Source organism: Carassius carassius, chromosome 1 (genome assembly GCF_963082965.1).
Source record: "Carassius carassius chromosome 1, fCarCar2.1, whole genome shotgun sequence".
Taxonomy (NCBI): Eukaryota; Metazoa; Chordata; class Actinopteri; order Cypriniformes; family Cyprinidae; genus Carassius; species Carassius carassius.
The window spans coordinates 14,176,536-14,197,836 of NC_081755.1; the positions used below are offsets into that span (position 1 = coordinate 14,176,536).

At 36.9% G+C, this 21,301-nt stretch overlaps 1 protein-coding gene and 1 long non-coding RNA gene across 3 annotated transcripts in view; both read left to right on the forward strand.

Annotated features, from left to right (window-relative positions):
- LOC132150053 (zinc finger protein 664-like) overlaps window positions 1-21,301 on the forward strand; it is a 549,937-nt gene that overhangs the window by 12,460 nt on the left and 516,176 nt on the right. The window contains exon 2 of one of the 2 annotated variants that reach the window (XM_059559227.1): window positions 10,246-11,182. The exons of the other annotated variant lie outside the window; for it this stretch is intronic. Coding sequence (XP_059415210.1) covers window positions 10,246-11,060 — 815 coding nt within the window. The 3' untranslated portion in view covers window positions 11,061-11,182. Of the gene's footprint in view, window positions 1-10,245; window positions 11,183-21,301 lie in introns of those variants that run through there. 2 annotated transcript variants of the gene reach the window in all.
- Window positions 6,241-7,080, forward strand: LOC132107576 (uncharacterized). Its single transcript, XR_009424319.1, has 3 exons — window positions 6,241-6,293; window positions 6,384-6,555; window positions 6,966-7,080. It is a non-coding gene; the product is annotated as an uncharacterized LOC132107576 (long non-coding RNA).

Here is a 21,301-nt window from a genome sequence, read left to right on the forward strand (position 1 = left end):
AAGTGTTGGATTGTGCTCTGTTCTCGCTGACACACACGGAAGGATCATGAATGCATTTTCTGCAACAAAACACAGCAGAGCAGATTACAGTTCACTGGATTGAGTCTGTTTCACGTTTTTATGGACACTACATATTTTAACGTCTATAAACTAAAAATTAAAACTTAAATATTAGTAGTGACATTTTTCATGTGTACTCTAAAATAAAAGTTATTTTTCTTAAATAGCTAATTTCTGTCATCAAACTTTTAAGTAAGTTTAGGCTTAAAGTAATATCAACCGTTTTTTTTCTTCAAATATTTTGGTGGGTCATGAAATAGATTACACTTGTCTAGGTGGGTCGTGGAATGGAAAAGTTTGGGAACCACTGCACTAGAACACACGTATGTTGTTGTTCCAGGAGTTAGCTTTGTTACCCGTGCAGCTGAAGATCTCCCCTGGCCCCTGTGGAAGTGGAGTAGTAGACCAGGTTATTTGCCCATTTTTAGAACTGAAGGTTTGGTCTACATCTGCTTCCTCACAGTTCTCGTCCGATTCATGGCACTCCTCTTCCAACCCTGTGTTGTCTTCAGAGGGATTGCAGTCCTCTGGCTCAGAGTCCTCTGACTCGGAGTCTTCTAGGCCTTTTTCATTTCTGCTGGAATCCAACCGGTAGTCCAGGTTCACGAGGAGAGTGAACCGTGTGCTGGACACCAAAGATGCCAGCAAATATCTTTTTCGTGGGAACAATTTTTTTTGTTTTAGCTCTTACAAGCGTAGCTCTTACATTCTCAACATAGACAACTGACCTTTTCCACTTTCATAAAGTTTTTCATCTCGCTCTTGCTCTCTCTGCATGTGTGTGTGCATGCATGTGCATAAATCAAGGCCCCGATATACTTCAAAATAAATTGAAAATGAACTGTTATGACATCATTTAGAACAAAATCTGGAGTTTGTTTCGGCAGTTCGAAACAGCTGACCAAAGCAAACTTTCTGAGGGAGTTAGTTTCAGCTCCTAAACACCTTTGACCTTCTATTGGTCCGTGGTGGTTACGCAATCGGTGGGTGTGTTCTGAAACTCCACCTTCATTGACGTGCAATGTAATTCAATAGAGGCAAGGCAAAAGAGAACAACATCCGGAGTTATGCAAAAAGCGACGCAGAAATAACATCCGAGACAAGTTTTCCAAATCCAAGAAAAGAATGAAAGGAAAGAGTAAAGATAAAAGGTAGCAAGTACCAAATACATAATCATTTAAAATAAACGATACACCGTACTGCAGCTGGTGTTGTTCCTTTAATAAGTGAATTTAAAGGGTATACAATAAATGAAATACCAAACTAACATACAAAAATAAACCTTTGTTTTTATCAAAAGTAAATCATGACACCACATAAAATTTAAAAAGGTGTAACAATTTGTCCAGTTTAATATAATAAATGAACACTAATAAAATAAAATGACAAACTGACTCCAAAATATTTTTTTCTACATCATGCTAAAGTTTTACAGACTATGAGTCTATCTGCCACAGCTCAAAGAAATAACTGCGCACATGAAGCCCACTAGGTCTCCTTGTGATGTGATTCCTTCTCTTTTAATTAAAGACGTTTTTAATTTTATTGGTACATGCATTTTAACTATAATGAATAGTAGCTTGACATTAGGTGTTGTTCCACCAAGTTTTAAACATGCAGTTATCCAGCCCCTTCTTAAAAAAGCTGGTTTAGACTCATTTGATATGAATAATTTTCGTCCCATTTCAAAATTGCCTTTTATTTCAAAGATACTGGAGAAGATTTTGTATGCACAGCTTAATGATTTTTTTTTTGGTTAAGAACAACATTTCTGATAGACTTCAATCAGGATTTAGAGCTGGCCATAGTATTGAGTCAGCTCTTTTGAGAGCTGATTCTGGAAGTTGTGTCGTTCTGTTACTTTTAGACCTTACCGCAGCATTTAGAGACCATGTTGGCATCTAGGGTTTAGCCTTAGAATGGTTTTCTTCATATTTAAAAGATAGGACTTTTTCAGTCAGTCTAGGGAATTACTCTTCATCTGTTGCCCCTCTAATGTGTGGTGTTCCTCAGGGTTCAATCCTGGGACCGGTTTTGTTTTCCCTTTTTATGCTCCCTCTAGGATAAATCTTTGAAAAACATGGCATTCATTATCATTTGTATGCTGATGACTCACAAATTTATTTACCATTGAAGCGCAAGGATCATTTATCCATTCAGTCTCTGTATGAATATTTGGATGAGGTTAAGTGTTGGTTGGCTAATGATTTTATTCAGCTGAATGAGAATGAAGTCTGAGTTTATTTTATTTGGTAAAAAGGGATGTGTGGATGATGTCACTGACTGCCTGGGGTTACTTCCTGGGAAAAATCTTTCTAGAGTGAAAAACCTTAGTGTCATTTTTGACTCAGAGCTCAAATTTAATTGACAAAATTAATGCCATTGTTAAAAATAGTTATTTTCCATTTTAGATCTATATCTAAGTTGAAGTCAATCCTTAAATTTGGAGAAAGTTGTGCATGCTTTTGTCATCTCGTTTGGATTATTGTAATGCATTGGACCTGGGTGTGAGTCAGGTCTCTCTCTCCCGCCTGCAGCTTGTTCAGAATTCAGCGGCTAGGCTTTTAACGGGTTCTAAGAAGAGAGAGCATATTACTCCTGTGCTTATTAAATTACACTGGCTTCCTGTACGATACAGGATTCATTGCATCGTTTAGCACCAGAGTATATTTCAGATCTAATCAGTTTGCAACTTTGCATCAATCTAATAGGTCTTGCGTTCAAATGATCAATTACATCTGATTGTTCCTTGATCTCGTTTAAAGGGATAGTTCACCCAAAAAACATAATTATGTCAGTGTTTCCCACAGAATTAGATTCTATTTGTGGTGGTGCGGTGTTTGGGGACCGGGGGGTGGAGGGGGTAAGTTAAAGGGGTGATAAAACACGATTTCACTTTTCTAACTTTAGCTAGTGTGTAATGTTCCTGTTTGAGCATAAACAACATCTGCAAAGTTACAACGTTCAAAGTTTTAAGCAAAGGGAGATATTTGCTTTTAAAGAAATCCATTTCTAAGGACTACAGCAAACGGCCGGTAGGGACTACACGACATTCCTCCAGGGTTGCTGACATCACTAAGCCCAAAACCCCTCCTCCGAGAATAATAAATTAGGGGGGGCGGGGTGGGGAGCGAGGCCATTTTATATTGCTGTGGAGATTGAGAAGAGTTGTTGTATGCTGGAGTGTCATTGCCGCGATGCCGACGAAACGCTGTTATTTTCATCCGGATTGCAGGTCCACTTTGTTCAGCCTTCCTAGGGACGGGGAAGTTAGGGATCAATGGTTAAAAATTATTTTTAACTCGGTCCCTCAAAATTATTACCCAAATCTTGCTCTCTGTGCTGCTCATTTTACGGAGGAAAGCTTCCACAATCTTCGCGAGTTCAATGCAGGATTCGCCCAACGGCTTGTCCTGAAAGATGGAGCAGTTCCAACTTTAAAAACAGAAGCTGTTTACGGGCCACAACCTGTAAGTATGACTTATTTTTCGTCGATGTGTTTTACTGTAATAGTTTGTATTGCTTATTGTACATTGTATCAAGGAAGTGAACAAATAACAACGCTGTTTGGCTCAGCAAACCAGTTTGTTAAATGCTCATGCATGCATTCGACAAACCCCTAACGTTAACGTTACAAACTTTTTTTCTTAATCTCAACAGCGAACTTGGAATTAGTGTATATTATTATTTGATTAGAGCATTTATGTATTGTTTATCTACATGTTTGTTTATCTGCAGGCATGCTAAACATGGTTCTGTGTTTGATTTTGCTACTATAGTAAATCCAATGTTTAGTGTTCGTTTTGGGTTAATAGTTATAGCGACAGATATTTGGCTATAAGCGTTCTAAAAATACAAAAGTAACGATTCCATTCAGTACCGATTACTATAGATCTTCACTCTTTAATCAAAAAAATCCCTTTGAGGACTAATATAATTTGTTAGAACAATTATATGAAATTCTTGCTTATGAAGCTTATTTTTTGTGGTCCAATGATTATTATCCAGTAATTAATTTTTTCCTACTATTTTACATGTCAAATGTATGTTTTAAGCTGTAATTTGATCATTGATTACATATTGTCATTATTTCTTACAGACAACATCTCAGCAGGGTTCGAGTTCCCAAGAGCTCCCCACTACATCTACACTTCATGTAGTTGGATGTCAGTCAGACCCTATAGAGACCGAAACTGTAGCCATAGAGATAAAGCCAAAGATGCGATCAGTGGGCACACAACTTTCAATAGGTACATTGAGCAGTTTCCACTTAAGGAGCAAAGGTATGAAATACAGACATTAAATGTGTTTGAGTTACTTTATCATATGCAGTTCTAGTACATATTGTCTTTTTTTTATTATAATTGTTATACCGGCTACTGAAACTTATGTGTATTAGAAAGTGGCTTATGTTTCTCACTGTAAAAAAATTGTAATAGCATGACAGATGGTTATGAGTAATTGTATTTTTTACTTTTTTTTGTACTTGTAGGCATTCAGGCAACATATTATGGTCATGATGTGGGCACCCAAACAACTTAGATGTTTCCTGTTGTGCAGCTGTCTTCAACACCAGTAAGGGGCTCAGTCTTCAGGCCCAGTAAGAGACCTCGTCTGGTGTTAGATGAGGAAGAAGAATCAGAATTAAATGTCGAACCCACCGATTCCACATATAACCCAGATTCTGTTGTTAGTGAAGAATCAGAATTGGCGTAAGATATAAATACATATTTACACACTTTTTTACCAATACATTTGTGTTTAAAAAAATATATAAAACATGAAAGCAACTTCCTAATATTTATTTTTTATATTGCCTTAGGATAGATCCACAGCCCGACCACAGCGATAACAAATACATTGTTTTTGAAAGCTGTCTTCGAGAGCTGTTTGTGTCCTGTCCAATTTGTAAGACAAAGTGTGTTGTCCAGATCAGACGAAGGGGGACTTTTGTTGCATTCACCCAGCTTTGTGAAAACTGTAACTACTACAGACAGTGGCAGAGCCAGCCCATTGTAGGGAGTACCCCACTTGGAAACCTGCTATTGTCTGCTGCAACGTATTTTACCGGTGGATCTTTTAAACAACTAGAAAAGGTATTACAATTACAATAAAATTCACAAAAAACTACTGTGTTGTTTCAGTATGTATGTACTGTATGATTTCTATGATTTCTATGTTAATAGATTTTCAAGGCCATGAAGCTCCAGATGATGCATTTCGTAACTTTTAGGATTCATGCCAGGAATTTCATTGAGCCTACCATAATACACAAGTGGAACCAAGATCATCTGAATCTTATAAGACAGCTGCAAGAGGGAGGAAATGTTGCTGTGGCTGGAGATATGCGTGCTGACACGCCAGGTACGTTTACAGTATATTAAAAAAAAATCACGCCGTTTATTTTATAGTCTTTAAGTTTTCCTAAAATATTATGATACTGGTGTTCTCAGTAATGTTCTATATATGATTATGATGTTTACAATAGGACACTCAGCAAAATTTGGCAGCTACACCATTATGCACATGGAAACCAACAAAATTCTGGATCTTCAACTAGTTCAGGTTAGTAATTAAGCATTTAAAAAAAAGTTACATTTTCTTTTATCTGTTATTGTTTATACTCTACTCTGTTTATACATTTGAAATGTTGTGTACCCAACAACAGAGCAACGAGGTTGGTGGAAGTTATCATATGGAAAAGGAGGGATTGAAGCGTTGTCTCGATAAGCTCGAGTCTAATGGTTTAGCTGTTGACTACATCGTCACCGATCGCCATCCGCAGATTCAGAAGTACCTGAGGGACCACAATATCACTCAGTTCTATGATGTGTGGCACTTTGAGAAAGGTAATTATTTATCTTTGTATTTTTAATTGATTCTTATTCAGTTAATTGTTCAACCTAACATGTACATTTTTATTTTTGTGGTAATTTGATTATCTTGAAATAATGATTGTACAACCAAGCTTTTACTTTGTACAGGTTTATCTAAGAAACTTGACAAACTTTCAAAAATGAAGGACTGTGAGGTGCTGAAAAAATGGTTGCACAGCATCAAAAACCATGTTTACTGGAGTGCGATTTCCTCTGAGTCTGGGACAGAAAAGGTGGCGAAGTGGAATTCACTGCAGAACCACATCCAATATGTACATGTTCATGAGAACCACCTCTTCCCTAAGTGTGAACACCCAGACAAAGTTTCCAGGGATCCAAAAAAATGGATCCAACCAGGTATGACTGTATAGAGAGACAAATGACAATAAAATGACAGTAAACTAGTAAAATTGAGATTTTCTTCATATTTTATCTGTTTGGTTACAGGATCAATAGCGCTCCATAAAGTGGAAAAGCTATTATACAACAAGAGAGTTCTCAAGGATATAGAAAAGCTCAGCCACAACTTTCAGACGTCATCACTGGAGGCTTTCCACAGTCTGATTTTGCGTTTTGCCCCAAAGAACGTGATTTTCCCTTTCATAGGAATGTTGTGCAGGTAATAATCTTTGACATATTCAGTAATATTTATAAGCATTGTTTCTAACAATTGTTATTGAAATGTTTTTTTTTATTCATTATTTTATTAATATTAATGATCTTTCCCTATAATAATGTTATTTCCTAATAAGTAAGAAAAAGGTTAAATAGGTTAGGAGCCTTGCCTGTGGCCCTACAGTATGTTATCTATGTTATGAGTAGCAAAGATATAAAGAGCTATAAAGCCTCCCATCTTGGCGAACACTCACATTCTCTTGACTGACTGTGCGACTGTGAGCCTTTCTTGCAAGAAAGAAACCATTATAATCATTGATTGAACATTTGTCTCTTATTCTGAATTGTTTGTTTATTTGTCACAACACAGTCTACTAATCTTTTCATATTTTATGGATTGTGCACTGATTACAGGCTGTATCTTGCAGCAATGCACTATAATGAAAATGCTAACCGTGAGCAGGCAACAACAACTGAAGGACAGGCTGTGTATAAGATCGTTTTTCCAAAGTCCAAAAAAGGGGAATGCATAGCAAAGCCATTGAAAATAGAACCAACATACAGTAAGTTTGTTTTATTAACAATAATATATAAAAAAAAACTATAATAAAATTAATATAAGCTTACAAAAAATATTTATAAATATTACACAAATGTTAATTATAAAACAAAGGTAGATTATTTATCAGTAATTATGTAAAACCATAGAGTGACTCAGTATTCTGTTTTTTACAGACTATGTCGATGACCTTATGAGCCTTCTGATACATAAAGTCTTTGTGGACCCCAAGCCATATGCAGAAGAGCTGCATGCAATCCCCATTCCACCTCCTCTGTCATCACAGTATGAAAAACCTTCCAAAGAAGAGGTGATTGCCCAGCGTGTGTCACGATTCAGTCGAGGGGTGGCCGGAACCCAACATACTGTCCCGCTGGATCAGGAAACTGTAGACGGATCCGGTTAACAACACATGAGGGGATGACAACCCTCACACTACGTCCTAGGTAGCCCCAGCACCAGCTGACAAAGCTGCGATAGGCCAGATAACGGAAACGCCTATGGCAGGAATAGAAAACCTCAATATTGTGTATAAAACCAGTGGTATATTGGAAACATGTATATGTGATGTGAAAATATGTTTGATAAAAATGTATATTTTGATTAGTTTTTGTCTTTGAATAACATGTCTTGTGTAAATATATATATTTTGTATCTATTGTCTTTTATGTTCTTTTACACAACATAATTTCATAAAATTTAATAAATACTTACTCCTCTTCATTTCTGCGTCTCACTGGTCCATAGTCGGCTCTGTAAATATTATTGATATTTTGCAAAGTATACGGATTTAAGCAGTTTGGTTCAAAACCTGGATGCTCAACCATACATTTAGGAGGGTCTGGAACCTCCATCATTCGCTTTACAACCTAAACAGTAATGTAAGACAATGAGAACATACTGTACAATTAACCTATGTTCATCTTTTAAATATGAAAAAAGAATTATACAGAACTATTAACACGTTATGCATAATTTTGGTACTAGCTCATTACACTACCTTCTGTATTTCTTTGCAGCAGATGTTTTCCTCTTCAATTGGCATTTTTGCACCGTTATTACATGTACACCTAATAAAATATATATTTTTGTTTAATAAAAAAGGTTCTTGAATACACTTTTGTTAATAGACAAACACTTATTATTGTTATAAATTAAACCTCAACTATTATAATTAGTACAATTAAATTACAGCGTATCTAAAAAAGTATTAGATATCAACAACAAAAAACATACCATTCTGAAACGTCATTTAAACGCCGTTCTTGAACTGGTTCTGCTCGTTCATCTTCATTAAAATTTTCTGGGTCCGATTCGGACTCAAATTGGTATGGTTTTATTGACGCCATTGTTTCTAATACCACCAAAGCACAGACAACTGGTAAAGGTAAGGGGCGTGACGTTACCGAAAAACGTGCTCTAGGCGGTTAGCGAATCACAACACACTGGGCCAGCTAACCAATCTGAGCCCATTGCTATTTTTGTGGGACTGGCTTCATAGAACCCGGAAACCATCAGACCGTTTTACAAGGAGGGACAGAGCAGTGTAGAGTAAAGGTAAAATATATGAAAAATAATGCGATTTTTTAAAAAACAAAGCATGAACACATGTTACAGTGCACCCCACAAACACAATCAAGCCTTCGAAAAACCGCGTTTTACCACCCCTTTAAATATATCATTCATATATATGTATATATATATATGATATATATGTATATATCATAAATATATATTTTTAGTGACAAGTACACATTTCCATTGCCAACACTTAGCCATTGCTACACTTTCTATGCTATGACTGCTCCACAGACTTCTTGTTGCAAATTTTGCTCACACACAGACACACAAACCTGGACCTGGAGATGGACACACACACACACACACACACAAACAAACACACGCACACACACTCAAACTCACAAACTTACTGACACACTCAAACACAGGCTCACACACTCAAACATTCAAAAAGACTCACACACACAGGCTCACACACACACCAAACTGGACCTGGAGGTGGACACACACAGACTCTGACACACACACACACAAACCTGGAGATTGAGGTGGACAAAAACCAATACACACTAACCTGAACCTGGAGATAATAATAATATAATGTCTAGTTTGGTGGCTGTGATATATATAAACCTACCAACGTCCGTTGCCATGATTTTTGGAATAACTGATCGCGAGAGGAAAAAAATGACGTTTTAGTCGCATAACATCAGTTAATGGAAACACCGTCATTTCGCAATAGTTGTTTATCGATATTTAGAAGAAAAAAAAACAAAAGTTTTGCACAAATCTGTAATGGAAACGCGACAGCGCTTAACATAGACTAACTTCTCAGAGTTATGTTGAGCAACAGTGTTCATTACTAACCATTCAACTCCGGATTGATTCTGGAATCTTCGCTGGGGGAATAAGCATTAAGCACCGGCAACAATCCGTAACTAACGCATGCTCATTCTGTTTTGATTCAGATCGTGTTCGAAGAGGAGGGGCTAGTCGTGCGTGCCTCCGTTGTCAGTTTGTGGGAGGGAGGGAGCAAGCAGCGCGCAGCGCTACAATAAAATACAATTGTACCCATATTAAATAGTTTAAAAATCAGAATCAATCCGTGGCGGTCAGCGTTGATATTGTGGCGGGCCGCCACAAATTAATGAATGTATGGGAAACCCTGTATGTTATTAATAACTCACCCTCATGTCATTCCAAACCAGTGAGACCTCCGTTCATCTTCGGAACACATTTTAAGATATTTTAGATTTAGTCCGAGAGCTCTCAGGCCCTCCATTGAAACTGTGTGAACGGTATACTGTCCATGTCCAGGAAGGTAAGAAAAACACCATCAAAGTAGTCCATGTGACATCAGAGGGTCATTTAGAATTATTTGAAGCATCGAAAATACAATTTGGTCCAAAAATAGCAAAAACTACGACTTTATTCATTTTATATTTATATACTTTATTCACTTATATTCATTTTTATCTTGTGAGACAGTGAAAATGCCATGCCATTGTCAAAAAAACATTTACAAACATTAAACATTGAATGGGGTCACTTTATGTTCACATTTCTCAGCTTTTAACAAGTTACCAAAAATGACCATTTTTACTTTTATTTCAGAATTCATTGAAGAAAAAGAGAATGAAGAATTGAGTGACGTTGAGGATCATGTCAAAACTGGAGGAAAACCCTTGAGTTCTCAAGACAAACAGAAAGATTTAAAGAAAAGAAGAGCCAATAAATCTTTCACCTGCACTCAGTGTGGAAAGAGTTTTACACAGAAAACAAGTTTTGAGTGTCACATGAGAATTCATACCGGAGAAAAACCGTTTACTTGTGATCAGTGTGGGAATAGTTTCACACAATCAGCACACCTTAAGGAACACATGAATGTCCACACTAAGGAGAAGCCACATTCATGTCGTTTGTGTGAGAAGACTTTTAGTTCAGCGACCCGTTTAAAATTGCATGAGAGGATTCACACTGGAGAAAAACCTTATATGTGTTCACATTGTGACAAGAAATTCATTCAGTCAGTACATCTGAAAACACACGAAAGAATCCACACTGGAGAAAAACCTTACAAGTGTTCTCACTGTGACAAGAGATTCAATCATTCAACACATCTGAAAACACACAAGATGATCCACACTGGAGAGAAACCTTACAAGTGTTCTAACTGTGACAAGAGATTCAAAAAGTCAGGAGACCTGAAAACACATGAGACGATCCACACTGGAGAGAAACTTTATAACTGTTCTGACTGTGACAAGAGATTTAATCAGTTATCAAATCTGAAAAAACACAAGAGGATCCACACTGGAGAGAAACCTTACAAGTGTTCACACTGTGACAAAAGATTCAATCAGTTATCAAATCTGAAAACACATGAGAGGATCCACACTAGAGAGAAACTTTATAAGTGTTCTCACTGATAAGAGATTCAACTGGTTATCAAATCTGAAAACACATGAGAGGATCCCCACTGGAGTAAAACCCTATCACTGCACTGCATGTGGGAAGTGTTTCATTCAGTCATCTGCTCTACACAGTCATAAAGCTACTGAGCCTATTACCTTTCCTAAACTTACTAGAAGAGCTATACAATATTGACAATATTTTTTTTCTGAAATGTATATTGCAATATGTAAAAAAGAAAAAGAACACCAGGGGCCCGTTTCACAAAGGAGGTTAAGTGAAAACTCTGAGTATGTTAACCCTGAAATGAGGGAAACACCGAGAAAGCCTTGTAAGTCAAGCCCGTTACCGTAGTAACTTACTCTATAAACCTAACCTGGTCAGGAGCAGGTTTTCTTCGTTAAACCCAGAGTTTCTTTCGGTCTCCTCCCACTTTTTAAACACTTCATTGATGCACGCTGGAAAAATGCTCTTCTTACTAAGCGTTTTTTTTCCCCTTAAATACAAATATATAAAAAAGAATTAAAGATTGATATTCTATATAAGAAGATGATGTAAAATACTTAGTCTTGTTTCCTGGGGGGGGGGGGGGGGGGGTCTAAATTAAGTGCATTTTACTTAAGTAAAATTATATGCCAGTGTTGTAATAAAAATAATCTTAATGCAAATGGAAAACAAGATTATTCTGAGACTCTATTACTAAGTGCAAATTAACTGTAGCTCCGCCCTCCATTGACACATAAGGTTAAATACGACACATGTGAATAACGGCTTCAATGGTGTAGGCAGTAATGTTTTGGGCACGGAAAACTAGCTTGTAATGCGATTGATTGGGTTAGAGTCTGGCTTTTGCCGAGGTCCTTCTTCTCACTTTTCCCATCACATGTCAAATTAGAATTTATTTTCAATAAAAATTAACAAAATGTTCTATAGGGTGGAAGTGCCTAACGAGTGTTTAATAATGATACAACTATTTATAATTGTAATAAATATAATCATTTACAATCTGTTATTATTGCATCCTTTTAATGTATAACAATACTGAGGTGCAAATGTATCTGCCAGTATAAAGTATAACTAGCATCTAATTATTATTTACACTTAGCCTGTTGCAAAGAACTGCTACTTTTACATTGTAAATAGAATATATCACGATTTTCACTGTACATTTTTCTATAAATAGCATCTAGTGCTACTTGCACTTTGCATACTGTAAATAGGATCTATCGCTAAGAAAGTATGTTAATTCCACTAAGTGTAAATAGCCACTGCCATATTTTTTCTTAATCTATTAGCAGATCCTTTGTAAAATAAGAAAAATGCACTTAAAATATTTTTATTAATATTATGTTATATATAGTTTTTGCCCATGAGATACCATAAAATGATTAGCTATTAGTTCATTGATCTAATGTTCTGCCAGTTTTCACCTGTGATATTATAACACTGAGAAGAATTACATTTGTATTGAGTCTGAAGTATGCAGACGGCTTTTTGGCAGGAGCTGTTGCCATGGTGAATCGTAATATCGGCGCTCCATTGATAATGGCTTTTTATAGTTGTGGTGTACGTGCTTAACTCAGAGTCAGTCAATTTAGAGTTGATTAAACCAACTCATTTCAGCTGTTTTGTAACTGAAAACTCAAGAGTTTCCCCATCTCAGGGTAAGTCAACTCACAGTTCAAGTTTAAACTCAGAGTTGGTTGAACCTCCTTAGTGAAACGGGCCCCAGATGACTTGAACAGCTCTTTTTGAAAAAAACAAAACAAAACAACAACAATGATTGGGGTGATTTTGTAGGTGAATAAATCCGCATAGAAATTAGCAAATTAATAATGATAATATAAAGCACAGTTGATTTCATTTGCAAGTCTAATTGTATTCAGGTACAGAAATTAAATAATCAAATGTAAAATAGCACTACATATTCTTCAGTGTATAAATTAAGTCTAATAAAGCCAAAAAAGTGATTTTTCGCTATTTTGTTGTTTGATTTACATTCATGATACATAAAGACTTACATTCATGGTACATAACGGAACATTAAACTGCTGTGAACCAATATACTATATTAGTTCACAGCATACATTTACTTTCTCAATTGTTTACTGCAGATGTCGGCAAGTAAGTTTGGCCTCAGACCAAAAAAAAAAAAAGATTTCACCACTAGATTCCGGGCCAAAACATAGTCAAAGAATAATTTGAGAAATGTATTGATAAAAAATGCAACTGGAGTTGCCTGTGACAGAGTGTTACAGTGTATTTTGTAACCGGTATTGAGCTGTTACTTTGTGTTAAATCCTATAGGAGGACAAAAAGCCACATTTGTGTGGCAGTGTCCGGTGAGTATGTGAGCGGATTTAATAATCACTCCATTCTGGGTTCACCATTTCCCAGTCCCGCTCCACTCCTTGTTCACTGATATCATAAACACCACTCCGCCTTTACTCCATGTCTAAAGTATTTCAGTAAGTTTGAAATAACACAGTTCTGTTCATAACGTATATTTTTTAAAATTATTTAACAGGAGAGTTTTAAAGTGACTTAAATTGACTTCAAGCAGGATCGGGTAACTCCACTGCTCAAAAAAACTATATTTAAGCACTTTTCTTATAGACAGTACAGACATGTCTCTCTCCTTCCATTCATAGCAAAAACCCTTGAACTAGTTGTTTTCAAGCAAGTACCATTGTTTCTTTCAAAGAACAATGAACTGGACGCTAACCAGTCAGGTTTCAGGAGTGCCATTGAACTAAGACTGCGCTACTGTCATTGACGGAAGCCTTGCAAATTGCAAAAGCTGATTCCAAATCATCAGTCCTTATCCTGCTGGATCTATCTGCTGCTTTTGACACTCTCAATCATCAGAATCCCCTGTCTGCCCCCTCATCACTGGGCATCACAGGGATTCTACTTCACTAGTTTAAATCCTATCTCAATTGTAGGTCTTTCAGGGTGGCCACATCTAATGGTCACTGGGGTTCCTCAGGGATCAGTTCTTGGACCCTTCCTCTTCTCCATATACACTACATCACTGGGTTCCAACATATAGGCACATGACTTTTCCTACAATTGCTATGCTGATGACACACAGTTCCATCTCTCATTTCAACCATTGCACAACTTATTGTCTAGGCCCTTGTCATTTCTTGGCTGGACTTCTTCAATGCTCTTCTGGCTGGCCTAACATTTTAACACAATTAAACCTCTACAAATGATTCAGAATCCAGCGGCACGACTGGTCTTCAACAATCGCAAAAGAGCCCATGATACACCTCTCTTTAACTCCTTGCTCTGGCTACCGGCTGCAGCTTGCATCACATTCAAGACATTGATGCTTGCATAAAGAACAGGCACAGGCTCTGCACCCACCTACTTCCACTCACTATTACGAATCTACATCGCCTCCAGAAGTCTCAGATCCGCTAGTGAGCGACGCCTCGTGGGTACCATCACAGAGAGTCTCAAAATCACTTTCCAAAACACTCTTGTTCACCATTTCTGATTTTTTCCTAACAAGTTTTTCTCTTTATTTATTCCTTCTCTTTCTAGCTTGTACTTATTTGAACAGTGTCTAAAACTTGGTATTACAAGCACTTCATGTGTCTGTTTGCCTCTTTATGGAGAATCGCTTTATGTTCCCCAATAGTAAGTCACTTTGGATGCAAAATAACAAAATTTGAATTATGTAAAAGCCCGCCAAGAAAAGACGCAAAGCAACCGTTAAAATCTTCTCTCATCTGTTCCTTGACCATGTGAATAAAAACTAAATGTGCCACATTCAAACTGACCAGTCGAAAGTGGAGCGTCCACAATTTCCCCTCCACTCTCCAAGCATTTAATAATCACTCCATGCTCACGGATATCAGAAACACGGTTCAGCCATAGCTCCGTGTCTAAAGTATGTAGAAATGTAGAAATATAGTGAGATAGCACAGTTCTGTTCATAAAGTATATTAAAAAATAAAATAACATAAAAGTTTCAACGTGGCTTATTGGAACACTAGTGTGCAAACTTTTTTCCTACAACATGACACGCTAATAACATGGTTGTCACTGTCAACATTAAAAGGTATGATTGCTGCTTTTTTGCAATGCAAATTTTGTGAAAATGATAATACAAATGAATAGGTACGAATATACAAAAACATACATAAAATAAAAATAACAACAACAAAAGTAATAAGAACAATAGTCTTTCAGCTTAATACATGACAAAAAAATAATAATAATTTAATTGTCCCATGAGAATTAATTTTAGAAATATCCATTAAAATATTTTCTGGATAAGTTGCCTAGTATTATTTAAAATTGGGCATTCAATTAAAATGTTTTATAATGCTTTCACAGACTTGCTTCTCCTGCTATTGTTATTTGCACCTCGTGCCACATGTATAGTTTATCTATCTCTGTCGCAGATGAGGGATTCACATGTGATAAATGCAGGGAAATAGTAAGGCTGACAGAGAAGATTTCAGAATTAGAGACACGCATCTAAATTTTATTTGAGGACAGTAAGAATGTTAGGGCTCTAGATACGGCTTTGGATGCGTCTAGCTCAGGGATTCCTGTACATTGTTCGGTTCCGGCAACAGAGCCCCTTCAGCAGGGCAACTGGGTGACAGTGAGGCAGCATAGTTGTGGGTCAAAACACAGCTCTTCTGTTCTGATCAAAACATTAAACAGGTTCTCCCCACTCAGTGATGCACCTACCAAAAAACCTGATGAAAGTGCTCTAGTTATTGGCGATTCTATTGTACGGAACGTGAATATAGAGACACCAGCCACCATAGTCAAATGTTTACCGGGAGCCAGAGCGCCTGACATCTTGGCAAATTTAAAAGTGCTGACTAATGCTAAATGTAAATACAGTAAGATTGTTATTCATGCTGGCACTAATGATGTTCGACTTCGCCAGTCAAAGATCACTAAAAATAACATTAAAGGGGTGTCTGAACTTGCAAGCATGATGTCAGACACTGTAATATGCTCTGGTCCCCTCCCTGCTTACCGTGGTGACGAGATGCATAGCAGATTGTCATCACTCAATGGCTGGATGTCTAAGTGGTGCCTGCAGAATAACATAGGTTTCATAGACAATTGGACAAGCTTTTGGGGCAGAACTGACCTGTTGAAAAGAGATGGTCTTCATCCCTCCTGGGGTGGCACCGCTCTTCTCTCTAGAAATATGGCAAATAGTCTTAGTGTTTATACTTGACTAATTGGGGCCCAGGTCAGGAAGCAGACAGACTGGCTAAACCGACCGTCTGCTAGCTGCCTCCCGTCACAGAGGTCAGTTAATTCTCAGCTCAGATTCTTTCACTTAGATATCACACTATAGAGACTGTGTCGGTTCCCCGAACTAGAAAATGCAAAGAGCGTCCAAACCAAGTTAAGAGTAACAATTTAATTGAGGTTCAACAAATAAAACACAGATGAAATACTGATAAACACATGATAAAGCTTGGCTTAATGAATAGCAGATCTCTTTCTACGGAAACACTTTTTGTAAATAATATGATCACTGATCATAATCTAGATGTGCTCTGTTTGACAGAAACCTGGCTAAAACCTGATGATTACATTATTTTAAATGAGTCCACCCACCAAGATTACTGTTATAAACATGAGCCGAGTCTAAAAGGCAAAGGGGGAGGTGTTGCTTCAATTTATAACAACGTTCTCAAGATTTCTCAGAGGGCAGGCTTCAAGTATAACTCGTTTGAAGTAATGGTGCTTCATATAACATTATCCAGAGAAACAAATATTAATGATAAATCCCCTGTGATATTTGTACTGGCTACTGTAAACAGGCCACCAGGCCACCATACAGACTTTATTAAAGAGTTTGGTGATTTTACATCCGAGTTAGTTCTGGCTGCAGATAAAGTTTTAATTATTGGTGATTTTAATATCCATGTTGATAATGAAAAAGATACATTGGGATCAGCATTTATAGACATTCTAAACTCTATTGGGGTTAGACAACACGTTTGAGGACCTACTCAGAACAACGTCAGAACAACTTCATGATGTAACAAACTATGGACTCTTCTCTTTTCTAGCATTTTAAATACAGTTGCTCCTTTACACTTAAGGAAGGTTAAAGGAAACCAGTATGACACTATGGTCAATGTCAATGTCACCTTTATTTATATAGCGCTTTAAACAAAATACATTGCGTCAAAGCAGCTGAACAACATTCATTAGGAAAACAGTGTCAATAATGCAAAAATGAGAGTTAAAGGCAGTTCATCATTGGATTCAGTTATGTCATCTCTGTTCAGTTAAATAGTGTCTGTGCATTTATTTGCAATCAAGTCAACGATATCGCTGTAGATGAAGTGTCCCCAACTAAGCAAGCCAGAGGCGACAGCGGCAAGGAACCGAAACTCCATCGGTGACAGAATGGAGAAAAAAACCTTGGGAGAAACCAGGCTCAGTTGGGGGCCAGTTCTCCTCTGACCAGACGAAACCAGTAGTTCAATTCCAGGCTGCAGCAAAGTCAGATTGTGCAGAAGAATCATCTGTTTCCTGTGGTCTTGTCCTGGTGCTCCTCTGAGACAAGGTCTTTACAGGGGATCTGTATCTGGGGCTCTAGTTGTCCTGGTCTCCGCTGTCTTTCAGGGATGTAGAGGTCCTTTCTAGGTGCTGATCCACCATCTGGTCTGGATACGTACTGGATCCAGATAACTGTAGTGACCCTCTGATCTGGACACAGACTGGATCTGGTGGCCAAGGTGACCTCGGAACAAGAGAGAAACAGACAAATATTAGCGTAGATGCCATTCTTCTAATGATGTAGCAAGTACATAGGTTGTTATGGGAAGTGTTTCCGGTTCCGGTTTACCTAATTAATGCAGCCTAAAAATCCTTTAACGGATTTGGATAATAAAAGCATATTAGTATGTTATGTGTATGCCAGGTTAAAGAGATGGGTCTTTAATCTAGATTTAAACTGCAAGAGTGTGTCTGCCTCCCGAACAATGTTAGGTAGGTTATTCCAGAGTTTGGGCGCCAAATAGGAAAAGGATCTGCCGCCTGCAGTTGATTTTGATATTCTAGGTATTATCAAATTGCCTGAGTTTTGAGAACGTAGCGGACGTAGAGGATTATAATGTAAAAGGAGCTCATTCAAATACTTAGGTGCTAAACCATTCAGGGCTTTATAAGTAATAAGCAATATTTTAAAATCTATGCGATGCTTGATAGGGAGCCAGTGCAGTGTTGACAGGACCGGGCTAATATGGTCATACTTCCTGGTTCTAGTAAGAACTCTTGCTGCTGCATTTTGGACTAGCTGTAGTTTGTTTACTAAGCGTGCACAACAACCACCCAATAAAGCATTACAATAATCTAACCTTGAGGTCATAAATGCATGGATTAACATTTCTGCATTTGACATTGAGAGCATAGGCCGTAATTTAGATATATTTTTGAGATGGAAAAATGCAGTTTTACAAATGCTAGAAACGTGGCTTTCTAAGGAAAGATTGCGATCAAGTAGCACACCTAGGTTCCTAACTGATGATGAAGAATTGACAGAGCAACCATCAAGTCTTAGACAGTGTTCCAGGTTATTACAAGCAGAGTTTTTAGGTCCTATAATTAACACCTCTGTTTTTTCAGAATTTAGCAGTAAGAAATTACTCGTCATCCAGTTTTTTATATCGACTATGCAATCCATTAGTTTTTCAAATTGGTGTGTTTCACCGGGCTGCGAAGAAATATAGAGCTGAGTATCATCAGCATAACAGTGAAAGCTAACACCATGTTTCCTGATGATATCTCCCAAGGGTAACATATAAAGCGTGAAGAGTAGCGGCCCTAGTACTGAGCCTTGAGGTACTCCATACTGCACTTGTGATCGATAGGATACATCTTCATTCACTGCTACGAACTGATGGCGGTCATATAAGTACGATTTAAACCATGCTAATGCACTTCCACTGATGCCAACAAAGTATTCAAGTCTATGCAAAAGAATGTTGTGGTCAATTGTGTCAAACGCAGCACTAAGATCCAATAAAACTAATAGAGAGATACACCCACGATCAGATGATAAGAGCAGATCATTTGTAACTCTAAGAAGAGCAGTTTCAGTACTATGATACGGTCTAAATCCTGACTGGAAATCCTCACATATACCATTTTTCTCTAAGAAGGAATATAATTGTGTGGATACCACCTTTTCTAGTATCTTGGACAGAAAAGGGAGATTTGAGATTGGTCTATAATTAACTAGTTCTTTGGGGTCAAGTTGTGGTTTTTTGATGAGAGGCTTAATAACAGCCAGTTTGAAGGTTTTGGGGACATGTCCTAATGACAATGAGGAATTAATAATAGTCAGAAGAGGATCTATGACCTCTGGAAGCACCTCTTTCAGGAGCTTAGATGGTATAGGGTCTAACATACATGTTGTTGGTTTAGATGATTTAACAAGTTTATACAATTCTTCCTCTCCTATAGTAGAGAATGAGTGGAACTGTTCCTCAGGGGATCTATAGTGCACTGTCTGATGTGATACTGTAGCTGACGGCTGAATGGTTGCAATTTTATCTCTAATAGTACTGATTTTAGAAGTAAAGTAGTTCATAAAGTCATTACTGCTGTGGTGTTATGTTGTCATTATGTTATGTTGTCATTATGTTGTCATGAAAATAACCATACTTTTTCATCAGTTATTTTAGGCTGATGCATGCAGTGTTTTATGGGGGTTAATGCAGGCATTGAGTTTATATGTATGTGCGAATGTTTATATGTGGATATGCATGGATCGAGTTTATACGTATAAGCAAGTGTTTATGCTTGCGTCAAGTTTATATGTATATGCAAGTTATTCACAAGTGTATATGCATTTATTACTTACATAAGATGTATTGGTAATGATTTCATTTAAGTGTGCACAATTGTCTGCAACGTTCTGCAAAGTTGGACAGCTTCTGCCCTTTTTTGAAACATAGCATGCAATTTGTTATATACTGTGATGGCCTCAGAACCTTTTTGTATCTTCCTATTACTTGCTCTGGTAAAAATACTGACAAAGTATAACATTTTGCTAGATTATAGTACATTATTAATAAAAACTGTGTCTTCTTATAACACTAAAATCCATTCATCTTAACATGTTTTTTTTTTTATAGAATATGATAGACAAGAAAAGGTAAGTACTAGTATTAGTTGTTTAAGTGCTGGCGAAAAAGATGAGTTTTTATATGTTGTGAAAAGTGAGTAAAGACTCAAATTGAGATCGGGAGGCCATTCCACCAGCTCACTGTAAAAATGGCTGTGAAATCTACAGTTATTTTTAAGATTTTTACAGTAGAATATTGTGAAGTTTACAGTAAGACCGTAAACATCACAGTAGTCCAAGCATTACAGTAGAAATCACAGTAGTCAAAGCATTACTGTAAAAAAAAAATCACAATTTAGCCAGTATAGTACTGTAAATAGTAAAGTAAACTACTGTAATTTTCCTTTTTTTGTCTTTCTTTGTACCCCTTTCACACGGATGGCCCCAGATTATTGTTGTTCAGAATTAATTACCGGAATATGATATAAATACTCTATGGTGAGCTTTAAGTAAAAGTGTAATATTAATAAATTAAAAAGATGTCATGTAACTTGTACTCTGATGCACCTGCTGCAGGAGCTTTCTATTCCATACAATATATATTTTTTAAAGAATACACATAAGATTCCAAGAATATTTTTTGTTTGTTTTGTGACAGTAAATGGGTGTTTGGTGTAAATGGGTGTTAACAGGCAATAAAATATTTGATAAGCCTTATCTTAAACTTATCCAAAGTCTCCCCTGACATGGTCTAACAATATAGGCTTCATAAACAATTATTTGAGATATCATCCTCAGATTTGAAATGAAGCATGACCATTGGTTATAAGTTGCAATGGTATATTCACATAATTATGAATATTAATGTTAAAAGTTTAATATTTTTATGCATTTAATATATTCTTAATATTTGTTGTTTTTATTTGTGAGCTTATGTATCTCAATATTAATAAAATCTGTTTAATTTAGGTTTTTGAACTTGAGCCAAAACTCTCAAGCTTTATAATTATATGTTGGTTATGTCTATATTCAGAATGACTTATGAGCAGAAACCCTTTTATTTTGGGTAGGCTGTCATGCTTGCCATCTAGGCTGGTTAGTAATTGAGATAAAGCCATGGCAACCATTTTTTAAATGATCCATTTCCGAAGGTCAGATTTAAATAGATTTTAGTCTGTTATTTAA